This window comes from Tursiops truncatus, chromosome 10 (assembly GCF_011762595.2).
Source record: "Tursiops truncatus isolate mTurTru1 chromosome 10, mTurTru1.mat.Y, whole genome shotgun sequence".
In the NCBI taxonomy this organism is placed as follows: Eukaryota; Metazoa; Chordata; class Mammalia; order Artiodactyla; family Delphinidae; genus Tursiops; species Tursiops truncatus.
The window spans coordinates 69367587-69395466 of record NC_047043.1 but is presented as its reverse complement, the minus strand read 5'-3'; the positions used below and the strand labels follow the sequence as shown (position 1 = coordinate 69395466).

Here is a 27880-nt window from a genome sequence, read left to right as displayed (position 1 = left end):
TTTTTAATGAGTGGAGTATGGCGATGCCTTGCCAGTGTGTCTGCAGATGACTCAATCTGTGTGCACACACCCAAATGCACACGCGGTTTGCAAAGGGAAACCATGGAGTTCCACAAATTGGAGGTAGGTTAAACGAGAATATTTGAAGGTGGAGGTGAAGAGGCATCCATTTGCCTCCTTCCAACTGTCTGCTCCTCTCACAGCCAAATTAACCAGCACCCATGGTGGGACTGGTTCTTACAACGGAGCCCGACTTTCCAGAGCAGAACCTGGTTGAAGGTTCTCAGTGGATTTCACAGTTGGTCTCCCTTGACATTTTCCCCTGGAAAGAATTCCTTCATCCATTCATGCATTCATTTGGTCGTTCAACAAATACTGTTGAGCACCTACCAAGTGCCAGGCACTGTTCTGAGCACTGGAGTTGCAGCCATGAAAAACACTGTCACAGAGGTTATTGCATCCTCGTGGGGTATAATCTCAGCACACCCAATATTAATTTCATCAGATGAAATTCACAACCCTTTATCTGAACTGCTTGGGGATAGACTGGTTTGTTGGAAATTTTGGAATTTTTTTTGAAAGATAGAATGGGGCATATGATTATTTCGTTTGCACATAGCCCCGGTGAGGTCTGGGGAAGTACCCGGTAACCCAACATCGTTCATATTTCGTCTGTGAAGAGTACGAACATTCACTCCAACTGGGATAAATTAAGACTATAAATGATCTTGTCATGGGAGGTACAGCTTTGCCACCAAAGGAGCTTAAAAACCTGTTTTCAGAGCTGCTTTTTGTAGAGTAGCAGGTATTCAGTGCCCAGTGCGTGCCTGACCCCTGCTAAGTTCTCCAGAAGCATCACTGTTCATTCTCACTGCACCCCTGATTTTCAAGGTCATCTGTTTCGTTTTCACTGCTCTCCTACCAGGTAGGTCATCATGTTTCTGTTTTTCTTTGTTGTGTGGCGAGGTCATTATATTTCTCTGGGTTTTGTTTGTTTGTATTGTAACAAAATCAATATTTGTGTTGTCATATGTGTGTGTTTAAGAGGATTCTGAGAGGCTAAATGACTTGTCTAAGGTTTCACAGCTGGAAAGAGGCAGATTTGGGACTGGAACTCCAGACTGCAGAGTTTACACTCAACCATAACCTAGCACCAGTTCCCACTAGAGGAAAGACAGCAAAACAGGATATGAAACTCTTGGGGCTAACAAAGGCTAACTAACAAAGGCAATTAGAGAGAAGCCGGCAATTATTCTGATAATTCAGAATATAACTTTTTTTTTTTTTTTTAAGGTTTGTGGTTAGGTAGCTAGTGTTTCTGGAGCAAATTCTCAGAATAGGATCTTATAAGCATTCTACCTCCAGCACTCAGGTGCCCCCCACGTGGGGGGCTTCAGCTCAGCACCCTTTGGGAACTCTATTCTTAGTCACTTTACTTCCTGACATTTATCAGAGCCTCCGTGGGTGAACTGGGTCCGAAGCCATGCTGCGGAGCATTGCTGGGGTGCCAGCCCAGGAGGAGGGTGTGTTCCCCACAGCCCAGAGAATCCAGGCTGCCAGCCGCTGGGCCAAAGAGCTGGAGGGAGGGAACTGCGGAGAGACACTGACTGCCCAGGGGCAGTTTGCCAGGAGGGGACCCTTCTTTGTTTAGACCCTCATTCCCATGGGCAGATCTAAGGCTAGATTAGAAATTGGAAAATAGCCACTATGTGGTCAAGGCCTAGAGAATGTGAAGGGAGAGGGGATTCAGGTGAATGGGAGATGTCCCAAGGGCATCTATGATAAAGTTGGGTTCCCCCTTCTTAAGTCTGCATGCGTCCCTGGTGAAAGAAATCGTCCCCGGAGGAAGCCAGGGCTTCTCTTGTAGTTGTGGGAAGCCCACACTGCCATTCTGGTGTGCCCAGCAAAGGCCAGGACCCTGGAGGGGTACAGGCAGCTGGGACAAGTAAGGGTCAGGAAGGGACTTGCAGAGGGTGGGGCAGCATCGCCCTGGGGTGGTCAGCCAGAGATTGGAGTGGGGGATGGAAAGAACGAAACAGCCACTGCCCCAAGTACCCAGGCCAAGGGTTTTGTGCTTTAAGGTCAAGGGCATGCCAGATGTATGGCAGAAATTGAATCCAGTGTGTGCGGGTGTGTGTGTGTGTGCGTGCGTGTGTGTGTGTGTGTGTGTGTGTGTGTGTGTGTGTGTGTGTGTGTCTTCCACCTTGGGTTGAGGATGGGGAGGGCTGAGAACAAGAACTGCACTCCAATGTGAACCACTGTTTGTGGGTGGCACCCCTGGCGTGCGGGAGGTAGGGGTCACACGTCCACCAACCCCGCCCAATCGGGGTCGCCCAAACCACAGGTGTCTGGAAGTGCCTGCACGTTGCGGTGCCCTGCAGAACCTGGTTTTGCCGAACTTCGCAGCCTTTTCACCTGAGGGGACCAGCCAAGATGCAACCCGGCAGGATCACGGGTCGCTTCTGGATGCGTTGGGTCGCAGCCAGATGCTCACTCGCGCACCCCAGCACCCAGATCTCCTACACTGGGGGCGGGGCAGGATGTGTGCGCCTGTCCTCGTCTCCAGCCCCCGGGCTTAGGGACCCTCCCCCAAGGTTAAGAATGGGAAGGAGGTCCTGCTAGAGATCCCGTGTCATGGCGACAGCCCCCTGTGCAGCCCCAGTGCGAGCGGCCTTGGACAGGTGAGCCAAGGGGTCCAGGCTGAAGTTGGGGTTCAGCTTCCATTGGGTAGGCGGTTTTGGAAGGAGAGCAGAGGGCCGGGCGGCGGTCAGGCAGCGGCTGCGGAGTGGACCTCTCTCTCTCTCAGCAGACGCCTGGGGGATGGGGAGCCAAAAGCAGGGGGATCGAGCAGGGTGTGTATCCCGCCCCCCTGCACCCCAGCTCGTGGTACGGCTTTAAAATCCTGCAGAGTTTGTCATAGGTCGGCCTCAGCACGCATGCGCAAAGACAAAGTTGAGTTTTTTTCTGTCTCCCCTCCCCTCCCCTCCCCCCTTTTCCAGCAGCCTTTGGTTCTAAAACTTAAAAAAAAAATTTTTTTTTTTTCTCTGAGAACACCAGGGGAAAGAGGAGTCCGGAGAGAGTGAGGGAGAGAGGGAGGCCGGGGGGTGGGTGGGGGGTACGTGGTCCCTGCGGTCGGTCAGTCTGTCTGTGGGGCGCAGGATCGCGTGGAAGGCTGCTGCAAGCTCCGAGGCGCCGCCTCCGCCGCCCGGAGTCCGGTTCCGTGCGGCCGCTGCCGAGCGAGCTCCTCCCGCCGCCGCCGTGCCCCGACCGCCCGCCGCCCGCCTGCTCACTCTCCCGCCCCTTCGTCCCGGCGCCAAACGAGGAGGTGGGGAGCCACGCCGGCCATGGACCGCCGGAGCTGAACAGCCGCCGCGGAGTCCCTCGCCCTTGCCCCTCTCTAGCCCCACGGCCGCGGTGCCCGCGCGCCTCTTCGCCCTGGAAAGGCGGGGAAAAGAGGGGGATTAACCAGAAGAGGGAAAGAAGGGGGTTGGGAGGGGGGAGCCAGTGTCTCCCCTGGGGCAGTCGCGCATCGTCCCCGAACCCACTGGAGGCAGAACTTTCGGGGACAACTTTTACCCAGTTTGCTCCCCCTTTTTACCAAACCCTAAAATGAAAGGACAAAAGTTGGCGCTGACTCTTGCAGCTCGGATGGCGACTTCTGCATTTTCAGCGGCATCTCCCGGAGAAAAACCCATGCGCGCCTGATTGTTCTGTGGCCCCCAAGCTGCAGTGCGTGTGGGTGTGTGTGTGTGTTTGGGTGTGTGTCTGTGTGTGTACACAGACATCCACACACTCACTCGCGGCCGCAGGAGCAGCGCCTGGAAGCAGACGTTTCTGCCACAGACTTGGAGAGGAGGAGCTGGAGATCAGGAGGCGTGAGCCGCCAGGAGTCTGCAGAATCCGTGGTGTGAATGAACTGGGGGCACCTGGGCGCACGGATCGCCTCCCCCACCCCCCCGCCCCGGGCCAGAGTTGAGTTGTGGGGCATTTTTTTCACCCGCTTGTGAAGATTTTTTTTTTATTTGTTGTAAAGTATTTTGCACAATCACGCCCACATTTGGGGTTGGAAAGCCCTAATTACCGCCGTCGCTGATGGACGTTGGAGAGGGAGCGCCTCGCCGCGAAACAGTCGCCTGCGCGCCCTCGCCGGACCCGCGGCTCCCTTGTTGCGCGCTGGCCGGGCCCTGTTCCTGCTGCCGGCAGGCGGACTTCGGCGCCCCTCGGTTCACGGACGCATCCCAGCGCTGCTCCGGCTCAGGCACCCAGACTCGATGCCAGTGACCGCTTGGGCTCCAATCCCCTGAGCCTGCCCGACGCGCCCTGGAGGAGCACGCAGCTCTGCGCCGGATCGTCCCTCCAGGCTTAACCCGGCCGCTCCGCTCAGATTCTTCGGCTGCCCTCGGTCTTGCGGCGACTTCCTCCCCGCGCCCCCTCCCCCTCGCAATGAAGGTAGGTGTTCTGTGCTCCGCCGACGCTCGCCACTTTTTTTTCTTTTGGAAGTTAACTAAATATCCCGCCCCCCCTCCACCTATTCCTATCCCTCCCCCGCCAGTTCTCCTAATGCCTGGAGAGGCTTAGAACTCCCGCGTAGCTGGCAGGGACCCCTACCCTTTCCCTGCCGCGCTACCCCCCCACCCCCGCCCCGCGCACTGCCTCGGCCTCCCAGGAGACCTGGTCCCACCAAACGTTCTGCAAACTTTTTAGACTTTGGAGAAAAAGTGGGGAAGAGACGAGACAGAAACACAGCGGTTCACGGATGAGTTTCCTTTTGCCCTGAGAAACGCGAGTGTAATTTACTCTGTATATTTCAGTAACAGCATAATGATTCAATTCAACAAATATTTACCAAGCGCGGGCACAGAGAAGGTGTGCAGCCAGGGCTCAGAAAGGGGAAGGGGACTCCTTGGTTGAGAGACCGTGAAGCTGGACTAGGGGCCGACTGTGCCGAGCAGCGCACCTCTCGCCCTCTGCAGCCAGAGGCCAGGTTGCAAGCTCAACGCAGCCGGGGACCCAAGCGCTGCAGGCCCTGTGCCTTTAAGAGTGCCTGGCAGGGGGCCAGCGTGCACCCTGGCTCGGGGAACGGGGTCGCGTTATTAGCATTATTAGTTGCCACTGGGTGAGCTCCGCAGTTTGCAGCAGTGATGGGGGCGGGGAGGGCTGGCAGTGGTGGCTCTAATCCTGTCCGCTGGGAGAGCGCGCCCCGGCCCCCTGCGCGGAATCTGCCTTGTCCTTTAGAAACATTTGGGCCTCCGCGTTGGGAGAGCGGGCGGGGGGCAGTTTGTGAACTCTTGTTTGTTTTAATTGTCAGTTGTATGTTAAAGCCGAGTCACACACTCCGAGGGTCACCGAGAGTTCACTTTTACAGAAAGTTAACATTTCTTCCTGCGGTATAACTTGCTATTTTCCGAACAACTTTTCCTCTCTGTCCTCCAAGCTTCGATCCTTATTTTCATTTTTCTTGATCTCTCCCCTTTTCAGTTTTTCTAGAAAATAAGCTTGGAATTGTAATTAAGATGTTTCCTAAAGCAAACAAGCCCCCCCCCCCACCAAAAACCCCGTTTTTAAAACCCCCAAACTTGGGAGACCCTGTGGCCTTGTTTTACTTTCCAATCGCAGCCTGGCATCAGGGTCCCTTCTCCTCCCTCGTCTTTCTTTAAATGGACAGCTTACTGTTTGGAAGTCACTTGGAGCCAGCGGTGGGGTCGCACCTCTTCAACCCCTGCCCTCCCGCCAACGTTCAAGGCTGCTCCAGCCAGATGCGGAGATTTTGTTTCTAGACAATCTCTGCCAGGGGAGTTCCGAGGGGCCAAAGCTGAAAGAAAGCGCGCAGGCGATGGGAGGCAGTGGAAATTGTGTGTCCGAGTGTGTGGATCTGTGCCCTGCGTGTTTTGGGGCGGAGTAGAAGGTCAGTTGTTCTCGGGTCTTGGATATACTAGCCTTACTTAGCCAGGCCCGTCTCCACAAAGGAAGACCCTGCCCAGGAGGCCCAGCCAGAGTCCCTTGCTTTTCCCTCCGCTCAGCGGAGCTCCCCGGTGCACAAGGGGTTAGTACGGTGCGCCAGACCTCAGCTAGTCCTGAAGTCTTTTTCTTCCTCGCTGTGCGGTACCGGCTGCCCCCTGTTGGCTGCCTTGAGGTAGGACGTCTTGGAGTCTCGGTTCCTTGGGCCGGCGGGCAGCTGCTCGCCTCTTCCTCCCACCTCTGGCTCTGCAAGCACATCCCTTCAGATCACCAGGTCCCACTCTCCCAGGAGGGGCCCTCGGAGGCCCCCAGAGGCCAAGCTGCACTGGGCGGCTGCGTTAATAAGGAAGGGGCCAAGGGTGCGACGCAGCAAATGGGGCTCGGGCAAGTGGAAGAAGGATTGGTACCGCTTCTCCAGGGCATAGCAAGGAACAGGAGCGTCACCCTAGGAAGTCTCTGGTCTGGCCTTGGCGCTCTCACCAGTTTTCCCTGTGGTCCAGGACAAGTGGTGCTTTCTCTCCCTCTCGGTCTGTTTCTTGTCTATTAAAAAGTGGAGTTGAAACTGCCTCTGAAGAGTGGGGGTTGAAGTGTTCTTTAATTTTCTTTCTCCTTCTGCCGACAAACAGCTCTTCTGGACAGAGTTGAGAGCCTGTGGCTAGAGAGAGCTAGACATCTTGTGTGGGAAGGTGGAAGTGGCATCTGTGTGTGTGTGTGAGAGAGAGAGACAGAGAGACAGAGAGAGAGTTGTCTTGCAGTCTGGAGAGCCTTGTCTGGGGATGGATGAGGTGAGGCAAGGAACAGAACTAGACTTGGCCACCGTTCTTCCCTTGGATATGCCCTGTTACCGGACCTGGTGTCAGTTCTGAGACAGGGCAATCAGAGGCTGCACACCTTCCTTGCACTGATTTGGGCTCAAGGAGCTCCCTCCTCCACCTCCTCTCTCCTCCGCTCCACACAGCCCCCGCCACCCCCCAGCACGCAGCGCTGTGGACACTTCCCGAGGCACCCTTGGCGGAGCGCTGGCTCCTTGTCTGCTCCCCCAAAGCGGACCTCCTTTCAGCCCATCATCCCCTCCTGCTTCTCACAGCGGCGTTCCCCTGGGCAGGACGCCCCAATTTTGTGGCTGCCACTGATTTTTCTTCTGCAATTTTCGCCGTCTCTTTCCTTGCTTTCAGGAGAGATCGCAGGTGGGGGGGAAAACAAAATTTATCTCCCACAAAGAGCTGGGATTCTTGGGGTTTCCTGTGCTTTTCGCCAGCGCGAGCCCAGGTCAATCTAATTTCTTCCTCCCAGTTTCTCCATCATTTCCGCTCCCAGAGACTGGGGGTGGGGGCTGAGGGTGGAGGTGGCAGGGGATACCCAGATCAAGTGAGGTAGCGCCGTCGGCCGAGGGTCCAGAATCTTCGCCCTCCCTCCGGGGAATTTCGTTTTAGTGGCCTCCGGCCTCGGACTTGGGTGCCGCGCGAGTTTGCGCGTGCGTTCCGAAGCTTTCTGCTGCCCCAAACGTCCTCTGAACTAGTGTGACGGATTTCTCTCTCTCTCTCTCTCTCTCTCTCTCTCTCAAGAAGGGTTATGGATCTGTTCTGAGGCTGGAAACAAGGGCGTGCGAACGAACGCCCTACCCCCACCTCACCCCTCCCCTGTGCTTGAACCTCTCAAATGCCCGCAACCCTCCTACTTGTCGCACACTAGGAACAGATTCCAAGGATCCTTACAAAGTCGGTTTCCTTGGGCCCTGAAATTGTTCAAAAACTTTTAGTCCGTTCTTTGGTAAACTCAGCTTCTCCCCAGAACTTTTGTTTTACCCTCGGTGTTAACAGTCTCCGGAGAGGTCTTATTCGTACTCTTTTCGGATCAGATCTCTTGGCAAACAGGCAGGGACGTTCACCCTACTGTGAACTGTGTTTGCTGTGGGTTCCTTGTCTTTCAAACTTGTGGGGCCTTTTCTGGGTTGCGCGGGGATTGGAGCGGGAAGAGGACCAAGGTGTTTCCGGCCAAGCACACGGGGTTAAGTGGAGACGAGACTCGCGGGGCTCTCCTGCCGGATCCCCTTTGGGACACCTCCGGCCTACCCCCAGCCTGGCGCTTAGAGACCCGAGTCGCACAAACCAAATGGCTCGCTCCCAGGTGGCCCCCATTCTGTGAACGAGTGGACTCGCCCCGGGGTCGTCGGGCCGAGAGTGGGTTCGGTTTGTGTGGCTTCGCCTCTAACAAAGAGATCCGCAGTAATCCGCCGAATCTGTTACCAATTTCTCCACTGCCCGCTCCCCGCCCCACGCGCCCCGCCCGTCGGGAAGCTCGGAAAGTGCGCGCGGCCCGCAGCGATCTCTGCCGCCTCCTTGGAAGCACGTCGGAGCGTGTGTGTCTGTGGACGAGTGAGTGTGTGAATGTGCGTGAGTGTGTGTATGAATGTGTGCGCGCGCGGTCCTGGCCGCCGCTGGGGAGAGGAGACTTCGCAGCCTGGGCCGCGCGCGAAGGCAGCCCTCGCAACCAACCCCCTCCCCTGGAGGAAACTTGACACTTGGGGCGGGGGTGGGGAGGAAGACGGAGCCTTCTCTCTGCTGGGCTGGGGAAACCCCAGGTTTCTATTCTCCGGGATGCTCCCCGGGCTTTGCGGCGTTTTAGGGACGAGTGGGACACAGGCGCGGAGCCCTGGGTAGCGGGCACTGGGACCACATAAGCATTTCCTCTCGAGGAGCCCCAAGGAGTCTGGGCCAAAAGGGCGGCTGGCAGGGAAAAGCTGTGGCGCGCTCCCGAGCCCCTTCGCGTTTCCACGGCTGCCTAGGTTCCCTCGATCTCTTTTCCGGCGCAGGTTCCAGGCCAGGCCGTTCTGCCGCCTGGAGGAGGCTCACCTTCCCTTTTCCGAGGAAGGGGCTCCCTCGGGGGTTGCGGGTGGCGCAGCGCGGCCGGGTTACCCTTATCAGAGATGTAAAAGGGGATTTTGGAAACCCGCTCCTCCCACCCGCACCCTCCACCGCCTCGCTCCGCCGCCGCCTACAGGTGGAGAAGTCACCAGTGGGGAGGACGGCAGCGGAAGCTTCCAAGGCCGCCCCCTGCCTCCGAAATTCTTCACGACGCGAACCTTCGCCGCCAAGGGCCCTGGCGCCCTGGAATGCAGGGACTCAGCTGAGGCGCGGGAGCATCTCTGGCCCCGCCGGCGGGGGCTCACTCGCACCGGCTCTGGCCTCGCCTTGGACCCTCACCTTTCGGGACTGACCCAACCAAGTCCGAATTGGGCTGGAGGGTGGGGTAGCGCTGTTCCAGGACCAGGCTCACGGTGTCGCGATAGAGAGATGGTCAACTCCAGACCCGGACCAAAGGAAACTGGAGTCCCTCTTGGCTTCCTTTCCCCTTTCTCCGTGGCAGCTGCCAGGAGTGGAGATCGGAGGGGGGCGGTAGGGGGAGTGAGAAAATCAGAATTTGGGGGAGGGTTGCGGGGAGGGCCGAGGGATCCCGTCTCTCGGGACAGCGGGACCCAGACCTCCTTCTTTCCTCTGGGGTATATCCCTTCTCTGGGGTACACTGAGTCCAAGGAGGAGGCCGAAGGCAGGGGAGAGGGCATTGTTTTCCGCTTTCCTTGGTTGGGAGAGCACCTCGCTCTCCCCCTTATCCCCTGTGCCCCCCCCCATCTCCTTCTCCCCCCTCCAGTCTGGCTGAAGAGCGTTCTAAGGAAACCCGGGCTGCCCTTCCCCCTCTGGAAGTGGCTGGCCCCAAAGCGGGCCGTAAACTGATTATGAAACAGACGATGTTAATTCGGAGCCGCATTTCCCAGCTGGGCACTCGCGCGCGCGCTGCTCCCGGGGGCCTCGCCCCCCACCCCTTGCCCTCCCCCCCCCCCCGCGTGCTGCCCCCACCCCCCACCCCGGCCACTCCGCCTCCTCCGCAGCCGCCGGCGGCGCGATCCTCTCGCCTTTGCGCTCCTCTCGCCCATGGAATTAATTCCGGCTCCACTTGTTGCTCTGCCCAGGTCGGGGAGCGGACGAGGGTGGCAGCGGGTTCCTGAGTGAATTCCCGAGGAGGGACTCAGCGCAGCGCGAACTAGAGGGGAGCGAGGGGGTGCGGGACGTGAGCAAGCAGGAAGGAGGCAGCGCCTGGCACCGGGGTTTTGACTCAACAGCATTGAGACATGTTTGTAATCGCTGGCGTGCCCCGCGCGCAGGATCCCAGCGAAATCAGATTTCCTGGTGAGGTTGCGTGGGTGGATTAATTTGGAAAAAGAAACTGCCTATATCTTGCCATCAAAAAACTCACGGAGGAGAAGCGCAGTCAATCAGCAGTAAACTTAAGAGACCCCGGATGCTTCCGTTGTTTAAACTTGTATGCTTGAAAATTATCTGAGAGGCAATAAACATCTGCTCCTTTCTTCCCTCTCCAGAAGTCGATTGGAATATTAAGCCCAGGAGTTGCTTTGGGGACGGCTGGAAGGGCAATGTCTTCCAAGTTCTTCCTAATGGCTTTGGCCATATTTATCTCCTTCGCCCAGGTCGTAATAGAAGGCAATTCTTGGTGGTAAGTTTTTCTATGTGCATACTCTTTTATTTAAAGATTCGTTTGTATAATGCTGCAGTATTTAAAGCTGAGTCGTGAGTTTGGGTGCATTTATCTAATACATATATATATATATATCTCTTATACAGGTATATATATACATATATATGTATCTTTAAATCAAAACATTTTTAAATTTGCTAATGCTTTGAAGCTCATCTTTAGCTCCATAGGGAATCAGAACCTATAAATTCAGACCTTTTTCTATGAGGTCCTTGTTCAGAGGTATGCTTGTAGGACATCATGTAATAAAGGGGAACCGAAATTCACTTCTCTAATAATTGTAAGCCTATCTATAAAATTTACTTTTTGCCACCTCGAGGCAGTAAAAGTGAGTTCCAGCGTTTATTTTCTGTCACTTGAGGTTATTAACCTTCAGGGTCTGAGGTAGGCAGAGTTGTAGGAAGACAGCTAACCTCCAAGTGGGTATTTGGGGCTTGAAATTTGATCAAAAGGAGGTCAACTTGAAGTAGTCGAATGTCCCTAAACGAGGGTTTCTTGCCGGCAGGGGCCTTGAAGATAGACTGCAGTATATCCAGGGGATTATTTTTGACGGCGTTCTGGATATTTTTTCGCTGTAAATGAACAGCATTTTTCTGACTGTCAAACACGACTTCTGTTCACTGGATACCCTGTCTTGGGTCTTTCACAATCACATAAGGAGCCCTTTTAAAATGTCCGGAACGGGCTGAATTTTTCTTCGGTAGGACAAGTATTCTTCAGTACACTTGTCCTACTGTTCTTCCATCAGTCAAAAGGAACTGCTATCTATCTCCTACCCGTGTCTAATTGTGTCTACTTTCGGCATTCATACATTTTTCAAGGCAGATCGGTCCAGTTTGTGGGGCAAAGTGAGTCATTTTCTTTAATGTCAGAGGCCCGTACCCCAAACTGCCACTTCCCCCTTCTCTGGTGTGGATTTCAGAATTCTGTGAAATTCTGCTTCAGGTATATGGCGGCGAGGGGCAAGGAAGGGAGTGAAAACTCTAACGGAGGAGCCAGATGGCGGGATGGGGACTACACAATACCTCTGTTTTCTGAGTGGAGTTTAAACAGAGGAGTTTTATGAAGCCCTTCTCATACTTTGTCATGAGGACAAGCAGGAGAGAAAAAGCATCTGTGTGCTTAAAACTATGTATTGCTGACATGTTTTCAGGGGGCCCACCTTGAGAGTTCACGTAAATCTTGAATGCACATCTCCCCCCCTTTTTTAGGTCGCTAGGTATGAATAACCCTGTTCAGATGTCAGAAGTATATATCATAGGAGCACAGCCTCTGTGCAGCCAACTGGCAGGACTTTCTCAAGGACAGAAGAAACTATGCCACTTGTATCAGGACCACATGCAGTACATCGGAGAGGGCGCAAAGACAGGCATCAAAGAATGCCAGTATCAGTTCCGACACCGGAGGTGGAACTGCAGCACCGTGGATAACACCTCAGTCTTCGGCAGGGTCATGCAGATAGGTAGGAAACCATTTAATGTATTTTTAAATATGTAGAAACTTTTCTCCTAGGAGAAGTCTTTAGTGTTACTTACAAGCTTGGTATGGAGGGAGTCTTCCAGCAGGCTGGTGGCTTGGGAATTTTGTCATTATGGCTGTGTGCTATGCCTGTCCCCACATCTAATTATAAGTTTTGGACTTCTTGACCCAAATCAGGAGATGGGGGAGGGCATCAAAGACACCTTCATTTTTCTGCACACTTAATTTTTCTAAAAAGCATTTTGTTTAAAATAGTAGTAGCAGAACACTTATTTTGGTCTCTCGAAAGATGAGGAGGAAAGCTGAGTCACTTTAAAGTGGCCCAAGCATCAGACTAAAAACTGTCATCTTTCAGAATGCTGGATGTGTTGGAAGTAAACAAGGTTTCAATTTTCCTAATATAGATATTTCCTAAGGCTATCAAGATGATAGATATATGTTAAAGGCTTTATTTTTAGTCCCAGAAAGAAGTTTAATCAGATGTGATCCAATTTACATTTGCGATGTTGGCCATAGATATAAAGGCACGTGCTTCAGATCTCAGCCTAGAAACTTTAAAAAGTTTTAACGTACGGCTCACGGTCCAATGCTTTATTTTTAAATGTGTTGTTGAACTTGCTATTCCATTCAGGGAGGAGGTGGCGGCGTTAAAACTGGGCTAAAGGCAAAGAATTTGGCACATCAGTTTGCCTCTGGTTTGGTTGAATAGCATAGGCTACAGTCTGACAGATGTGGTCCTGTCTGTGTTTTCTAGTGAATATTTTCGGTCTCTTTTTACTTTTATGCAAACAAGCCTGTGTAATTAATATGACTGCAGTGACTCCTAAAATAAGAAGCAATTTATCAAAGCAATTAACTATTTATACTGACTGAAGATAAAAAGTTGGCTTAATGTCCGTCATGGATGGATAAAACGCTTTTTTAAAAACCCTGAAAAGTGCATTCATTGAGAACAAAAAAGAGTTGTCAGTGGATGTTTGAGCCAAGCGGCTTCATAAACTAAAATAATACAGGACTGGAAGCTGTTCCTCTAATTGAATGGGAAAATGGTCTGCAGCCTCAGCCTGCAGAGTTTCATAGGGCTTTGTCCTTCCTGTTAATGATTAAAATGTGCTAATGTATGTACTGGGCTCTGACTCTAGGAGTTAAGCTTCAGGAACACCGGAGTTTTCCCCGATTATGGGCTGCCTTATGTAGTTAACTGGCAGTGTAGTGAAGATTGAATTCTGCTGCATTTTGATATTGTGAGTGACCCAAGAACTTTTTTTTTGGCTGTATCAGAATGGTGACCTGTCAGCTTTCCCCCGTCACCTTTGCCTTATATGTTCCCCCTATCTATCTATCTATCTGCCTTCCTCTCACACTAAACTATGGGAGTGGCTTTTCACATGTATATGAGTTAGTTAGTGAAAATCATACACCTCCGATGGCAACAAGGAAGGAAGACAGCAGTTGGAACTGTTTTTCTGGGTAGTCAGTCACTGGAGCACAGCCTTAAGATCCTCTTCCTGCGTAGTCTGTTTTGGGCCAACATGTTCAGAATAAGCTATCATTTGCTAAGTGGATTTGAGTTCTGCTGAAGATTTATTTAAAATGTGGTCCAAGATTCAAAGAGCCTGCTTCCTCAGGGAGCAAGCAGAACCCTTGGTACAAAGGCCTGTATTTAATTGTCCCCTGGAAGTCGACTCTCTGGTCCTCAGCTGTGTGGCACTGTCTAGGTTGAATCGAACTGGGCGGGAGTGGAACCTTGTGGCGGCCTCAGAGGAGGGAGCCCTCCTAGATCCTATTAGCAAGTCACGGAGGCCCTGGGAGCACCCTGCCCAAGGATCCTCAGGTGTCCGAGGTCTCAGAGCAGAAAGCTACTGCTGGGTGGCTTTCGGGTGAACGCAGACAGAGCCTTTAAAAAACAAAGAGAGAGATGGAGAGAAGAACAATCAGAATAGATTTTTATGGAAGAGAAACATGGACCCCACACCAATAGTGGAAAAGTTACTTAGCTTTCACTTTTCTATGTAACGGTATGTTGGAAGAGAATGAGCTAAGGGAAAATTTAAAACACCTTTGATGCTAGGTGTGTGGGTGCCCCACTCCAGAGCACTTAGTACAGCAGGGACGTGGAGGCCAGTTCCTGTCCCTGAGAATCTGACCCTGTGATGGGGCCAGTGTCTGACTCAGGCTGCCACCCCCAACCCCTTACCTCCTTTCTCAAGGCCAGTCCAGGCGCTGTACACCGTCGCCTCATAAAGGGCCCACTCTTCATTGTGGAAGCTTTCTCGTTTTTTCATCACGCTAGCCTTTCCTTCCAGCTTTTGTCTCTGTCTCATCTTTGTCTCCATGCTGTGAAAAGATGTATAAGAAAGGCGCCATTTTTAAGGAGGGTGAGAATAGGAGTAGATGCAGATTTCCCAGGGAGGGAGCTGTAACTGGGCCAGCAGCGTTCCATCCAGGATGACGGTATCCACAGGCTTTAGCCAAAGAGCACTTTCCAAGCTGACGTTTCCCTGCAATGACCAGTTAGCTTAGAGATTTCTACCAGGTTTGTGTTCTGGGGCCAAAAAAGGATACGTTCAAGATAGACTTATGAAAATAGCAGCATTATTGTGTTTTACGTAAAAGCCCTTTTGTGCTCTATATATACAGGAGTGGTTTATTTTCTCTGTCTCCAGAGGATTCTTTTTCTCTCTCTTCCTCAGACTACCTCTTTATTCTACAAGTCTCCCATCCAGGGACACAGCATTTTCTATATTATCAGCGTTAATCCTCAAATCACTCCCTAGAATCTGTCTGCTCTCCTCATTTCTCTCCACTCCCTTGCTGTTCTCTGCCTTGCCAATTCAGGCTAGGTAGCTGTAACACCCCCCCACGCCTCACCACCCCCCCCCCAACAGGAACTTCCTGGATCCTCCTGTCAACCACCGGTACAGTCCTCAAGTTATTCATTTTTTAAAATGTGGGAGGGAAGCTCTGGTAAATCAGAACCATCACTATTCCTGGAAGGGAGATCACAAACGGCTGTGGATTGAAGTGTGGAGCAGAAGTCCAAGAAAAGGGCAGCCTGGGGGACACTTGCCTGGGCAGAGCCGTCTTCCTGCAGGATGGTTGGGGCTGAGTCCTGTTGTCAGCTGTTCTTGTGCTCTCCCCCCTTGTCCACCCCCCCCCAAAAGAAAAAGATTGTTAGCAAGCTCTTTAAGTATAGGAGCAACCGTTTCCGGTAAAGAGCTTCTAGTGCCAGAAGGGGCCCTTTTTTTCCCTAGGCATCTAGTTCGATACCCTTAATTTTATAGTTGAGGAAACTAAGGACCCCCTCATCTTGCCCCCCCTTCCACCCCTCCACCCCAGGTCCAGCTTCAGCTGGCCGGGTGTTAACCCTCTCTCTCTCATAGGACAATACTTTAAGTGACTTCTTGTTACATGTGGAAATGTCTCCACATGCAAGTGGAGATGGAGGTAGTCTATGGTTACCTCTTGTTTTGTCCTTACACATAGGGCTCCTATAGAACCGTTTGACAGGGAGACACTCTTTACACGTTTTAGGGAAGGAGAGAACTTCTTTCCTCTAGGCCTGTATATTCTTTACAAGTTTGGGGAAGAAGAACCTTTTTATTTTTGTTCCTCCTTTTTGCTGTTATCCTAACACTTGGAGTCAGAGGCTGCTGGGGAGCTGCAGAAGTGACACTAAGGAACCGTGGGCTGTTTTAAAAGTAGACACTCACCTACGTGAGTGAGAAGTGTCAGCCCGGTCAGCTTGGGGTTTGAGAAGAGGCGAGTTTCATTTAAAACTCTCTAGGGACCGGTTTAGAAACGTCCTCTGGGAAAGTCAGGAGCCTTGTTCTGAGACAGGCTAGATGCTGTGGATGGAGGATGGGAAAGACGGGTTTCAACCACCGAGGCCGCAGGGAGTGGGGAGGGGCTGCTGCAGGGGCTCTAAGCCTTGCAGCTCCCAGGCTCCTGCCCTGTAGGTAACTCAGAATGAAAATAATACCAAACATTAAAATAAGTGTAAGGAAGTCTACCCCAAGTCTACGTTTCCCTCAGTGACTTCTTTCATGGGCATTTTGGAAAATAAGTTTGGAATATTTTCATAAGAGGTGTAGAGAAAACTCAGGCCAGCACTGCTTAGAATCCTGCCTTGGGCTCTTAAGTGTCAGAGCAGAGGTACCAGGGATGCTACTCCTTTGTCATGTGTCGCTTCTACGTGTGTGGGGGGAATGTCTCCCGCCTTCCCCCGGGGGGGAGGGGGCGGAGGCTCAGGGCCTCCTTGTTCCCCAGCCAGGAGCGGGGGCTCGGCGGTGTGCCAGCCGGTCCCCCGCCACCCGCCCTCTGCGGCACTGCCCCGGCCGGGGCTGTGGAGCGCGGGGCGCCCACTCACCCGTCCTCGCCCGCAGGCAGCCGCGAGACGGCCTTCACGTACGCCGTGAGCGCCGCGGGGGTGGTCAACGCCATGAGCCGCGCCTGCCGCGAGGGCGAGCTGTCCACCTGTGGCTGCAGCCGCGCCGCGCGCCCCAAGGACCTGCCGCGGGACTGGCTGTGGGGCGGCTGCGGCGACAACATCGACTACGGCTACCGCTTCGCCAAGGAGTTCGTGGACGCGCGCGAGCGGGAGCGCATCCACGCCAAGGGCTCCTATGAGAGCGCGCGCATCCTCATGAACCTGCACAACAACGAGGCCGGCCGCAGGGTGAGCATCCCCGCCGCCGCGTCCCTCCTGGGGGCGGGCGGTGCTGTGCTCCACTCTCCGTTTCTCTCTCTGTCTCTGCGTCTGGGTCTCCCTTTCTTCCCGTCTCTGCCTCCCGTCCTAGCTTTGCCGGTCTCTCCCCGCCTCTCACTGCTGCTCTCTTTCCACTCTCCCCCCACCCCCTCCCCAAGCAGCTACACACAGGCCTCCCTGGAGAGGGGTGGACACCCCAGAAAGGCCTCCTGGAGGGGAAGCATCCCGCCTTGGCCCCCTCCAGCCAAGGTGCTCCCGACCTGGCCTGAGAAAGAGCTTTCTTTGCCTTTGTAGTTGATCCACAGTACGGCTGGCCAGGCCAGCTCACCAGTAAAAACGTTCCTGACGTTCGCTGCCCTCCGCCCGGGATCAAGTTTGTGGCTGGGCTTCAATGGAGGACAGGGGAGTTACTTATGCCAGTAGGTGCCCAGCTCATAAGGCCCTCACCCAAGCTTCCAGGGTTACTTACCTTCCCCGCTGCTTTCTTCGTGCCCCTCCTCGTGTCATTAGATAGCAGGCATGATGGATTCAGGGTTTTTCAGATACACAAGTTCTACCAAAACGAGGAGCATTTTTATCAGACTTGAGTTTTATATAGGTCTGACCAACAGGCCCATCGAGGTGCTCTGGAGAGGGGAGAGCCGCTCAGAGGTGTGCAGAGAGATGCTCTGGAGACGTGAGAGAGTGACTCAGAAGTGTGCAGAGAGATGCTCTGGAGAGGAACAGCCACTCAGAAGTGTGCAGAGATGCTCTGGAGAGGGGTGAGCCACTCAGAAGTGTGCACAGAGGGCTTCCCTGGAGGCGCAGTTGTTGAGAGTCCGCCTGCTGATGCAGGGGATGTGGGTTCGTGCCCCGGTCCGGGAAGATCCCACATGCCACGGAGCGGCTGGGCCTGTGAGCCATGGCCACTGAGCCTGCGCGTCTGGAGCCTGTGCTCCGCAATGGGAGAGGCCACAACAGTGAGAGGCCCGCGTAGCGCAAAAAAAGGAAAAAAAAAAAGGGTGTAGAGAGATGCTCTGGAGAGGGGAGAGCCACTCAGAAGTGTGAAGAGAGGGCTTTGGAGAAGGGAGAGAGCTGCTCAGAGGTGTGCAGCGAGATGTTCTGGAGAGGGGAGAGCCACTCCGAGGTGTGCATAGAGATCCTCTGGAGAGGGGAGAGCCACTAACACGTGTGCAGACATATGCTCTGGAGAGGGGAGAGCCACTGAGTAGTGTGCAAAGACGTGATCTGCAGAGGGGACAGACACTCAGAAGTGTGCAGAGAGATGCTCTGGAGAGGGGAGACAGCCAGTCAGAGGTGCGCAGAGAGATGCTGTGGAGAGAGGAGAGAGCCAGTCAGAAGTGCGCAGAGAGATGCTCTAGAGAGGGGAGACCCGTGAAGAAGTGTGCAGAGAGGTACTCTGGGAAGGGAGAGAGCCACTGAGTAGTGTGCAAAGACGTGCTCTGGAGAGAGGACAGCCACTCAGAAGTGTGCAGAGAGATGGTCTGGAGAGGGGAGAGAGCCACTCAGAAGTGTGCAGAGAGTTGCTCTTGAGAAGGGAGAGCCACTCAAAGTGTGCAGAGAGGTGCTCTGGAGAGGGAAGAGGCACTCAGAAGTGTGCGGAGAGAAGCTCAGGAGAGGGGAGAGCCACTCAGAGGTATGCAGAGAGATGCTGTGCAAAGGGGAGATAGCCTCTCCGAGGTGTGCAGAGAGATCCTCTGGAGAGGGGAGAGACAGTCAGAAGTGTGCAGAGATGTGCTCTGGAGAGGGGAGAGAGCCACTCCAAAGTGTGCACAGAGGTTCTCTGGAGAGTGGAGAAACCCACTGAGTAGTGTGCAAAGACGTGCTGTGGAGAGAGGACAGCCACTCAGAAGTGTGCAGAGTGATGCTCTGGAGAGGGGAGAGCCACTCACGAGTGTGCAGAGAGATGTTCTGGAGAGGGGAGAGGTACTCAGAAGTGTGCAGAGAGATGCTCTGGAGAGAGGATAGAGCCACTCAGAAGTGTGCAGAGAGGTTCTCTGAAGAGGGGAGAGAGCCACTGAGTAGTGTTCAAAGATGTGCTCTGGAGAGGGTAGAGCAGTTCAGAAGTGTGCAGGGAGATGCGCTGGAGAGGGGAGCGCCACTCACAAGTGTGCAGATAAATGCTCTGGAGAGGGTAGAGCCACTCACAAGTGTGCAAAGACATGCTGGGGAGAGAGGACAGCCACTCAGAAGTGTGCAGAGAGATGCTCTGGAGAGGGGAGAGAGCCACTCCAAAGTGTGCACAGAGGTTCTCTGGAGAGTGGAGACACCCACTGAGTAGTGTGCAAAGACGTGCTATGAAGAGAGGACAGCCACTCAGAAGTGTGCAGGGGCATGCTCTGGAGAGGGGAGAGGCACAAGTGTGCAGAGAGATGTTCTGGAGAGGGGAGAGGTACACAGAAGTGTGCACAGTGATGCTGTTGAGAGGGGAGAGGTACTCAGAAGTGTGCAGAGTGATTCTCTGGAGAGGGGAGAGGCACTAAGAAGTGTGCAGAGAGGTGCTCTGGAGAGGGGAGAGAGCCACTCTAGTGTGCACAGTTCTCTGGAGAGGGGAGAGAGCCACTGAGTAGTGTTCAAAGACGTGCTCTGGAGAGGGGAGAGAGCCACTCAGAAGTGTGCAGAGAGAGGCTCTGGAGAGGGGAGATAGCCTCTCCGAGGTCTGCAGGGAGATCCTCTGGAGAGGGGAGAGCCATGAACACGTGTACAGAGAGATGCTCTGGAGAGGGGAGAGCCACGAACACGTGTCCGGAGAGATGCTCTGGAGAGGGGAGAGAGCCACTCCAAAGTGTGCGCAGAGGTTCTCTGGAGAGCGGAGAGACCCACTGAGTAGTGTGCAAAGACGTGCTATGGAGAGAGGACAACCACTCAGAAGTGTGCAGAGTGATGCTCTGGAGAGGGGAGAGAGCCACTCAGAAGTGTGCAGAGTGATGCTCTGGAGAGGGGAGAGAGCCCCTCAGAATTGTCCGCAGAGATGCTCTGGAAAGGGGAGAGAGCCACTCAGAAGTGAGGAGAGAGGTGCTCTGGAGAGGGAGAGAGCCCCTCAGAAGTGTCTGGAGAGATGATCTGGAAAGGGGAGAGAGCCACTCAGAAGTGTGGAGAGAGGTGCTCTGGAGAGGGAGAGAGCCCCTCAGAAGTGTCCGGAGAGATGATCTGGAAAGGGGAGAGAGCCACTCAGAAGTGTGCAGAGAGATGCGCTGGAGAGGGGAGAGCCACTCGGAAGTGTGTAGAGAGATGCTGTGCAGAGGGGAGAGGCACTAGGAAGTGTGCAGAGAGATTCTCTGGAGAAGGGAGAGAGCTACTCAGAAGTGTGCGGACAGGTGCTCTGGAGAGGGGAGAGGTACTCAGAAGTGTGCAGAGAGTTGCCCTTGAGAGAGGAGAGCCACTCAGAAGTGTGCAGAGAGATGCTCTGGAAAGGGGAGACAGCCACTCAGAGGTGTGCAGAGAGACTTTCTGGAGAGGCGAGAGAGCCACTGAGTAGTGTGCAAAGACGAGCTCTGGAGAAGGGACAGCCACTCAGAAGTGTGCAGAGAGATGCTCTGGAAGGAGGAGAGGGCCACTGAGAAGTGTGCAGAGAGGTGGTCTGGAGGGGTGACAGAGCCACTGAGCAGTGTGCAAAGTCCTGCTCTGGAGAGGTGACAGCCACTCAGAAGTGTGCACAGAGATGCTCTGGAGACGGGCGAGCCACTTGACCTGTGCAGAGCGATGATCTGGAGAGGGGAGAGCCACTCAGAGGTGTGCAGAGAGATGCTCTGGAGAGGGGAGAGAGCCACTCAGAAGTGAACAGAGACATGCTGTTGAGAGGGGAGTGCCCCTCAGAAGTGCGCAGAGAGATGCTCTGGAGAGGGGTGAGCCACTCAGACTTGTGCAGAGTGGGCTTACCTGGTGGCACAGTGGTTGAGAGTCTGCCTGCTGATGTAGGGGACACGGGTTCGTGCCCCGGTCTGGGAAGATTCCACATGCCGCGGAGCGACTGGGCCCGTGAGCCATGGCCGCTGAGCCTGCGCGTCCTGAGTCTGTGCTCCACAACGGTAGAGGCCGCAATAGTGAGAGGCCCGCGTACCACAAAAAAACAAAACAACAAAAAACAAAATGAAAACAACTGCAAAAAAAATGAAGTGTGGACAGAGATGCTCTGGAGAGGGGAGAGAGCCACTCAGAGGTGCAGAGAGATGCTCTGGAGAGGGGAGAGAGCCACTCAGAAGTGTGCAGAGAGGTGCTCGGGCTAGGGAGGAGAGCCACTGAGGAATGTGCAAAGATGTGCTCTGGAGAGGGGACAGAAACTCAGAAGTTGCAGAGAGATGCTCTGGAGAGGGGAGAGAGGCACTCAGATGTGTGCAGATAGGTGCTCTGGAGAGGGGTGAGCCACTCAGAAGTGTGCACAGAGGGCTTCCCTGGTGGCGCAGTGGTTGAGAGTCCGCCTGCCGATGCAGGGGACACGGGTTTGTGCCCCGGTCCGGGAAGATCCCACATGCCGCGGAGCGGCTGGGCCCGTGAGCCATGGCCGCTGAGCCTGCGCGTCCAGAGCCTGTGCTCCGCAACGGGAGAGGCCGCAACAGGGAGAGGCCCGCGTACCGCAAAAAACTAAAACAAAACAAAAAAACAAAACAAAAACAACACCAAAAAAATGAAGTGTGGACAGAGATGCTCTGGAGAGGGGAGAGCGCCACTCAGAAGTGTGCAGAGATGGCTCACCTGGTGGCGCAGTGGTGGAGAGTCTGCCTTCCGATGCAGGGGACACGGGTTCGTGCCCAGGTCCTGGAAGATCCCACATGCCGCGGAGCGGCTGGGCCCATGAGCCATGGCCGCTGAGCCTTTGCATCCAGAGCCCATGCTCCGCAACGGGAGAGGGTACAACAGTGAGAGGCCCGCGTAGCACAAAAAAAGAAAAAAAAATAAGTGTGCAGAGAGATGCTCTGGAGAGGGCAGTACCACTCAGAATTGTGCAGAGAGATGCTCTGGAAAGGTGAGAGAGCCACTGAGAAATTTGCAGAGAGGTGCTCTGGAGAGGGGAGAGAGCCACTGGGTAGTGTGCAAAGACGTGCTCTGGAGAGGGGACAGCCACTCAGAAGTGTGCAGAGAGATGCTCTGGGGAGGGGAGAGAGCCACTCAGAGGTGTGCAGAGAGATGCTCTGGGGAGGGGAGAGAGCCACTCAGCAGTGTGCAGAGAGGAAATCCTTGCCAGGTAGCCCCAGTCTCCCGGTTTCATTCTTTCCTTCCCCTGATGCGGATGTGAAAGGCTCGCCCACAATCGTTAAAAAAGACCCTTTTTTCCTGTGGTTAAACACATGGCACTTTATGGCTGCTTTATAATGAAGGGGTGAAAACTTTTCCTAACTTTGGCAGCACTGAAAACCAGAGCCATTATTTTTTCACAGAACCCAAGGTAAATGCCAGGAACTTTCTGGTCAGAGATTTCAGTCTTCTGTATTTTGGGGTGAGGAAAAGGGACGATAATCACAGAGTGAAGCTAGAGGCCTGGAAGGAGCCTTTGGGCCCCTCATCCACACCCCCTCATTTAAAAACTGGGAAACTGAGGCTGGAGAACCACTTCAAGCCCGTGGGGAGAATTAGTGGATTGACCTGTAAGCCCAGGCGCTTTTTTTTTTTAATGAAACTAATGCGTCACAGCTCGAGGGTAAAGGGCCATAGTTTTGGGGATTAAAGAAATCTAGGTTAAAATCCCTTTCTGTCTGTTCGTTTCTGAGCCTCCGTTTCCCCATTTGCACATCTGTTAAATGGGCGTTAGCTATCACCTGGGGTTGCTGTAGGACTCACTGGCATCACATAGTAGATTGTACCTTATTACCAATACTTCACCATTTCTGACATCCAATTTCATAAGGTTCAATTGAAGGGCTGAGGTAAGTGCTTGATAAATGATAGCTTAGTTACAGGAAGCAAAGGACTTCGGGAAGCCAAAGATTATCTAGATCATTCCAGCTAACCCATTTCTTCTCAAGTTTGATCTTAACTATTTGGGGGGGGGGGCGGTTCTCAGGGAAAGACTAAACTCTGGAGAATTTCACCTGTGGTGCCTTGAGGGGCCAGGTAGTTGCTCCAGGTGAGTGCGGCCCCTCCTTTCCGAGGCCGCCCGTTGCCGTGGTGCTGGCAGTGTGTGTGGACTCACGCCCCACGGCAGCCGACCCGCGCCATGGAGTGGGCGTGCCAGTCCCGCTCTCTCTGGGGCCCTAGGACTTTGGTCTTGCCCTCATCAGGGACACATCACCTTACGCTGCATGCCGGGTGCCCAGCTTCTCAGACCAGAAACGCTTCCAGGACAGGTATGGCTGACCCTTCTGTGCCCCACTTTGCCCCTGTTTGGTGCTTTCATCCATCTTTGTGGATTTCTTCGACTTCCCTCATGGAGAGATCCTTAGGGGCTTACAGCAACCAAGAAGAGAAGGTCAAGGGATTTCCAGGTGGGGAGAGGGGATTTTGGAGAGTGGGAAAAGCCCCTTCAATAGAATTTCATTTAACATTTGGATTTTTAACTAGGGGGAGTGTTTTTGGAAATTTTATAATTGGAGCAATGAACTGTGCTTGGATTCTGGTGGGTGAGATTACTGGGAAGACAGTTTTTCTGCGGGGTAGTGGGGGTGGGAGGAGGAAAGTTAGACACTGTACCAGGAAATCATATTAGAATCTCCTTGGGACATTAGCTTTTGATTTTCCTCAAAGGGGAGCGAAGGTTACATAGAAGGGTTTGCAAAACCCTTCTGCAGACTAGCGGGACTGAAACACTTCATATCAAGGGAGTACGCTTCAGCTCCCCTTGTAAGAAAGCCCCTTATGCATCCCTGGAGGGAGAAGGTAGCTGTTCTGGGCAGAAGCAGCCTTCTAACTCACTCTGGCCCTCCAGGTTCCTGACAGGCGCTGTGCAGCGTACCAGCGGCACGCCGGCTCTGGAGGGTCACTGGCACAGGAACTGTGGGCAGTCGGCACTATAAATAGGCAGCCGCCACCTCCCAGACTGCTGGGCACACAGCACCGTGAGGCCAGACCCATAGGTGCTGCCACTGCGAGGCCAGGGTGACTGGGCAAGGGCCCAGGACCAGCGTCCAGACGGTCACCCTGCAGACCAGGTTTACTGATTGCATCCTGCCTGCTAAGTACTTTCATGCATCTCCTGATCTTATCCTTGCAACCGTGCTGTGAGGTTGCAACCATCACAGTGCCCTTCCCAAATTGAAAACGGAGGCTCAGAATGGTGAAGCCTGTTGCCTAAATTCAGGGACAGATTAGGACAGAACCCAGGTCCGCCTGGGCCCAAGATGGATGCTTTTCGCCTAGGCAGGGGCAGATAGGGAGTAGGGAGTGTGCGAGAAGCAGGAGTGAGGGTACCTGAGATCCACGCCCGGTTCTCCCACATTCTAGCTGTGCGACCTGTGCGGGCCACTTACCCTCTGTCTGAGTCACTGCCATCATCTAATCCAGGCCACGTTACAACCTCGCTGGGGGCATTAAGTGAGATGAAGAGCGTAAAGGCTCTTACGATAGTGCCTGCCACACAGCAGTAGTGATAGTAAGAGTGAGGAACAATTTGAACCCTGATCCTACCTGGGCTGGACACCTGCCCAGCCCTGCCACTTACCACCTGGGTGCCCAGGGCCAAGTCATGAGCATGAGCTTGGAGCCCACCTGCCTGGCTTCAAATCCTGCCCCCCACCCCCGCCCCCGCTCCTTCCCAGTGGTTGGGTCAGTAACTCACCTTGCTGGGTCTCGCTTCCCTTCTCTGTGAGATGCAGATGATAGAGCTCTTCCCTCGTGGGCTGGTGGTGAGGATGAATCCAGGTGACGCAGGTGAGGAACTGATAGCAGCTCTGGGCTGAGTGTTCAAGATGTACGAGTTGCTGCCAATGTTCTTCCCTGCAAAAAAAAAAAAAAAAGAGACAAATGGAACCAATTTTTTTCCCCGCTCCCATTCAAACACTGTGGTTGTTTATTATGATGATGTGTAATAATGAGGGGCTAAGAGGCTATTTATTTTGCAGACTTTTTAAAGAAGGCAACACAAGGCTCCTGGTCATGGAGGACGAGGGGGAAGTAGCCCAGGCCCAGGTTGAGCTGGTGACCAGGGCTCCACCCAGCCGGGGAGCTCGGTCACCCGACCCCCGCCCGAGTCTGGGCTCCCGGGTGAGTTCGCCCGCTGACTGTCCCCTTCTCCCCACAGACGGTGTACAACCTGGCGGACGTGGCCTGCAAGTGCCACGGGGTGTCAGGCTCGTGCAGCCTCAAGACGTGCTGGCTGCAGTTGGCCGACTTCCGCAAGGTGGGCGACGCCCTGAAGGAGAAGTACGACAGCGCAGCGGCCATGCGGCTCAACAGCCGGGGCAAGCTGGTGCAGGTCAACAGCCGCTTCAACTCGCCCACCACGCAGGACCTGGTCTACATCGACCCCAGCCCCGACTACTGCGTGCGCAACGAGAGCACCGGCTCGCTGGGCACACAGGGCCGCCTGTGCAACAAGACGTCCGAGGGCATGGACGGCTGCGAGCTCATGTGCTGCGGCCGTGGCTACGACCAGTTTAAGACGGTGCAGACCGAGCGCTGCCACTGCAAGTTCCACTGGTGCTGCTACGTCAAGTGCAAGAAGTGCACGGAGATCGTGGACCAGTTCGTGTGCAAGTAGTGGGCACCCCGCCGCCCGCCTGTCACCCAGCCCCACTCCCAGGACCCACTTATTTATAGAAAGTACAGTGATTCTGTTGTTGTTGTTGTCTTTAATACTGTTTATTTTTTGTCCCCAAGAATTGCAACCGGAACCATTTTTTTCTTTCTGTTCCCATCTGAGAACTCTGTGGTTTATTATTAATATTATAATTATTATTTGGCAAAAAGGGGGGGTGGGAACCAAGAAAATATTTATTTTGTGGATCATTGAAAAGTAAGACAAGACTTCTTTTGCTGGTATATAGGGTGAGGGGGGAATAACGCACACCTTCAGTTAGATGTGTGCACATCTGGAAGGTCAAGGAAACACTGTTTTCTTTGTCTCAACTATGGGGTCATATGGGACAGGTAGCGTCCAGCTGCAAGAGGGTGGTACAGATCTATGCGTGGCTTAGCTCCTGTGACTAAAAGGAATTCGGTGCTCTGGTGAAAGTTGAAAGGTCTTGAGAAAAAAACAAAACAATGAGACCCACACACCCCCCCCCGCCCCTTTCCCAGGGGCTGCCAGCCTGAAACATTTCCAAAATGGTATTTAAAGTCCAAGAGCAAAAATCTCATATCCCTTAAAGAAAAAAGGTTTATCACGTGTCGCACTGTTCTCAAACATTCCATCTACAGATGGTCCATTCTACTAGCTACTGAAACTTGGGGAGTAGGGAGGGAAGCCCCAGAAATTAAAAAAAAAAGAGAAAACTTAAAAACTCCTTATATTAAGTAAGTCAGTGATTTGACGCTGTTGTGGGAATTAGGTTATCCACTTGGAAAAGGATCCCCGAGCGATTCTGGGTACTAGACTTTTTGTTTGGAGAAGGGCAAGGGAGGTTGACTTGACTGTAAAGGAAAATATACTGTAATTTTCTTAGGGATACTTGGTTAATAAATGATAACAATGAAACTAATAAATGAATTCCATTCACAGATCCTCAGCCCGAGCCACAAGGTAATTGCCTGCAGTTCAGCGCTGCACCAGAGCAGAAAACCTATTTGAGGGGGAAACGTGACATCCGCCCTCCCTACTTGACCCCGCGCCCTGTCCGATTCCTCCATGCCTTGCTGCGCTGTGACGCCGGCCACGTTTCCAAACGGCAGCTCCACTGCGTCCCCTCTGATAGTAGGACAGGAAATGAAACAGAGGAGCTCCGCTTGGGAGACAGTTTGCTACTTAGGGATTTTGGTTTTCCCCTATAACTTTTACTTTGAGGAGCAGTAGTTTTCTATGTTTTAATGACATTACTTGGCGAATGGACTTCACAGAGGTGTGGCAGCGTTTCCCTGTTATGATCCTGTGTTTAGACTCTCCACTCACGCTTTCCTATTACCCTGCAGGTGTACCCCAGAACTGTTCCTAGAGGACTTGAACAGTTGCATTTATAAGGGGGGAAATGTGGTTTAATGGTGCCTGATATCTCAGTCTCTTGTACATAACATACATATATATATATATATATATATATATATATATACACACACATATATATATATAAATATAGATATAATTATATCTCAGTGCAGCCAGTGATTTAGATCTACAGTTTACTCGGGTCTAGAGCCTTGTCGTCCTCCATTGCAATCCAATTGGGATTTTTGCAGACGGTTTCTGAGTTGAGCTGGGGCTGTGGCCTCCACGCCATCACGCCCTGAGCATCGCGGAGCAGCCTTGTTTCTGAGGAATCCGGAAGGTCTCATACTCATGTGCATTGTTGGTTTGAAGATTTCTTTTATCTTCCCCGCCCCATCCTCCTTTTCTGTACCCTTTCTGGAGAGGGCATTACTTATTCATCACAGACATGGGAATGAAGAGATAATTCAACACTCAGAAGCATTGTCGGCATTTCCCTTTCCTTCATGCGTTTTGCAGAGTGGAAACTGGTGCCCATTAGACCTGATAGTACCTATTTGAGTCCCTGAGGAAAATCCAGCTCACAACATATATGGCTAGTTTAAAAAGTTTTTTAAACCAGGACACCTCTTTGCAAAGAGTACCGTCAAATGTGTTCTTATCTCAGACTTCTGTTGCTTTAAAAGTTGGGAAAGATACACATCTCCTGCAGCCCTCGTGGGAACGGGTGGCCCTCAGATCACCTCAGCCACCTGCGGCTCTTGTTGCACAAGGATGTTCACTCCCCTGCAGTTGCAGTGAATTGCAAGCAAAAGATCTTGAAAGTAAGAAGCACTAATTAGCTTAAAATGTCACTTTTTTGGTTTTTATTATACAAAAACCATGAAGTAAGTTCTTTTTATTTGCTAAACCAGATTTTGTTCCTTTTTAGTGATTCCTGTTTATGAAGAGAGTTGAGTTTAACAATCCTAGTTTTTAAAGGAAACTATTTAATGTAAAATATTCTACTTGTCATTCAGATATTATGTATATCTTCTATGGCCTTTATTCTATACTTTTCATGTACATATTTCTGTCTCGTGCGATTTGTATATTTCACTGGTTCAGAAAACAAACAAACATCGAAAGGCTTATGCCAAATGGAAGATAGAATATAAAATAAAACGTTACTTGGA

General features: G+C 52.9%; 1 protein-coding gene across 5 annotated transcripts; it reads left to right on the top strand.

Annotated features, from left to right (window-relative positions):
• WNT5A (Wnt family member 5A) lies at nucleotides 1-27880 on the top strand. 5 transcript variants are annotated; one of them, XM_033865150.2, is made up of 5 exons: nucleotides 1-123; nucleotides 10334-10467; nucleotides 11721-11971; nucleotides 16374-16666; nucleotides 24867-27880. In XM_033865150.2, the coding sequence occupies exons 1-5, from the start codon at nucleotides 7-9 to the stop codon at nucleotides 25323-25325; spliced, it is 1254 nt and encodes a 417-aa protein (XP_033721041.2). In that variant the 5' UTR covers nucleotides 1-6; the 3' UTR covers nucleotides 25326-27880. The 5 variants fall into 5 exon arrangements, with proteins under 5 accessions (XP_033721041.2, XP_033721043.1, XP_033721042.1 ...); XM_033865152.2 differs by lacking the exon at nucleotides 1-123 and adding an exon at nucleotides 3179-4449; XM_033865151.2 differs by lacking the exon at nucleotides 1-123 and adding an exon at nucleotides 8900-9353.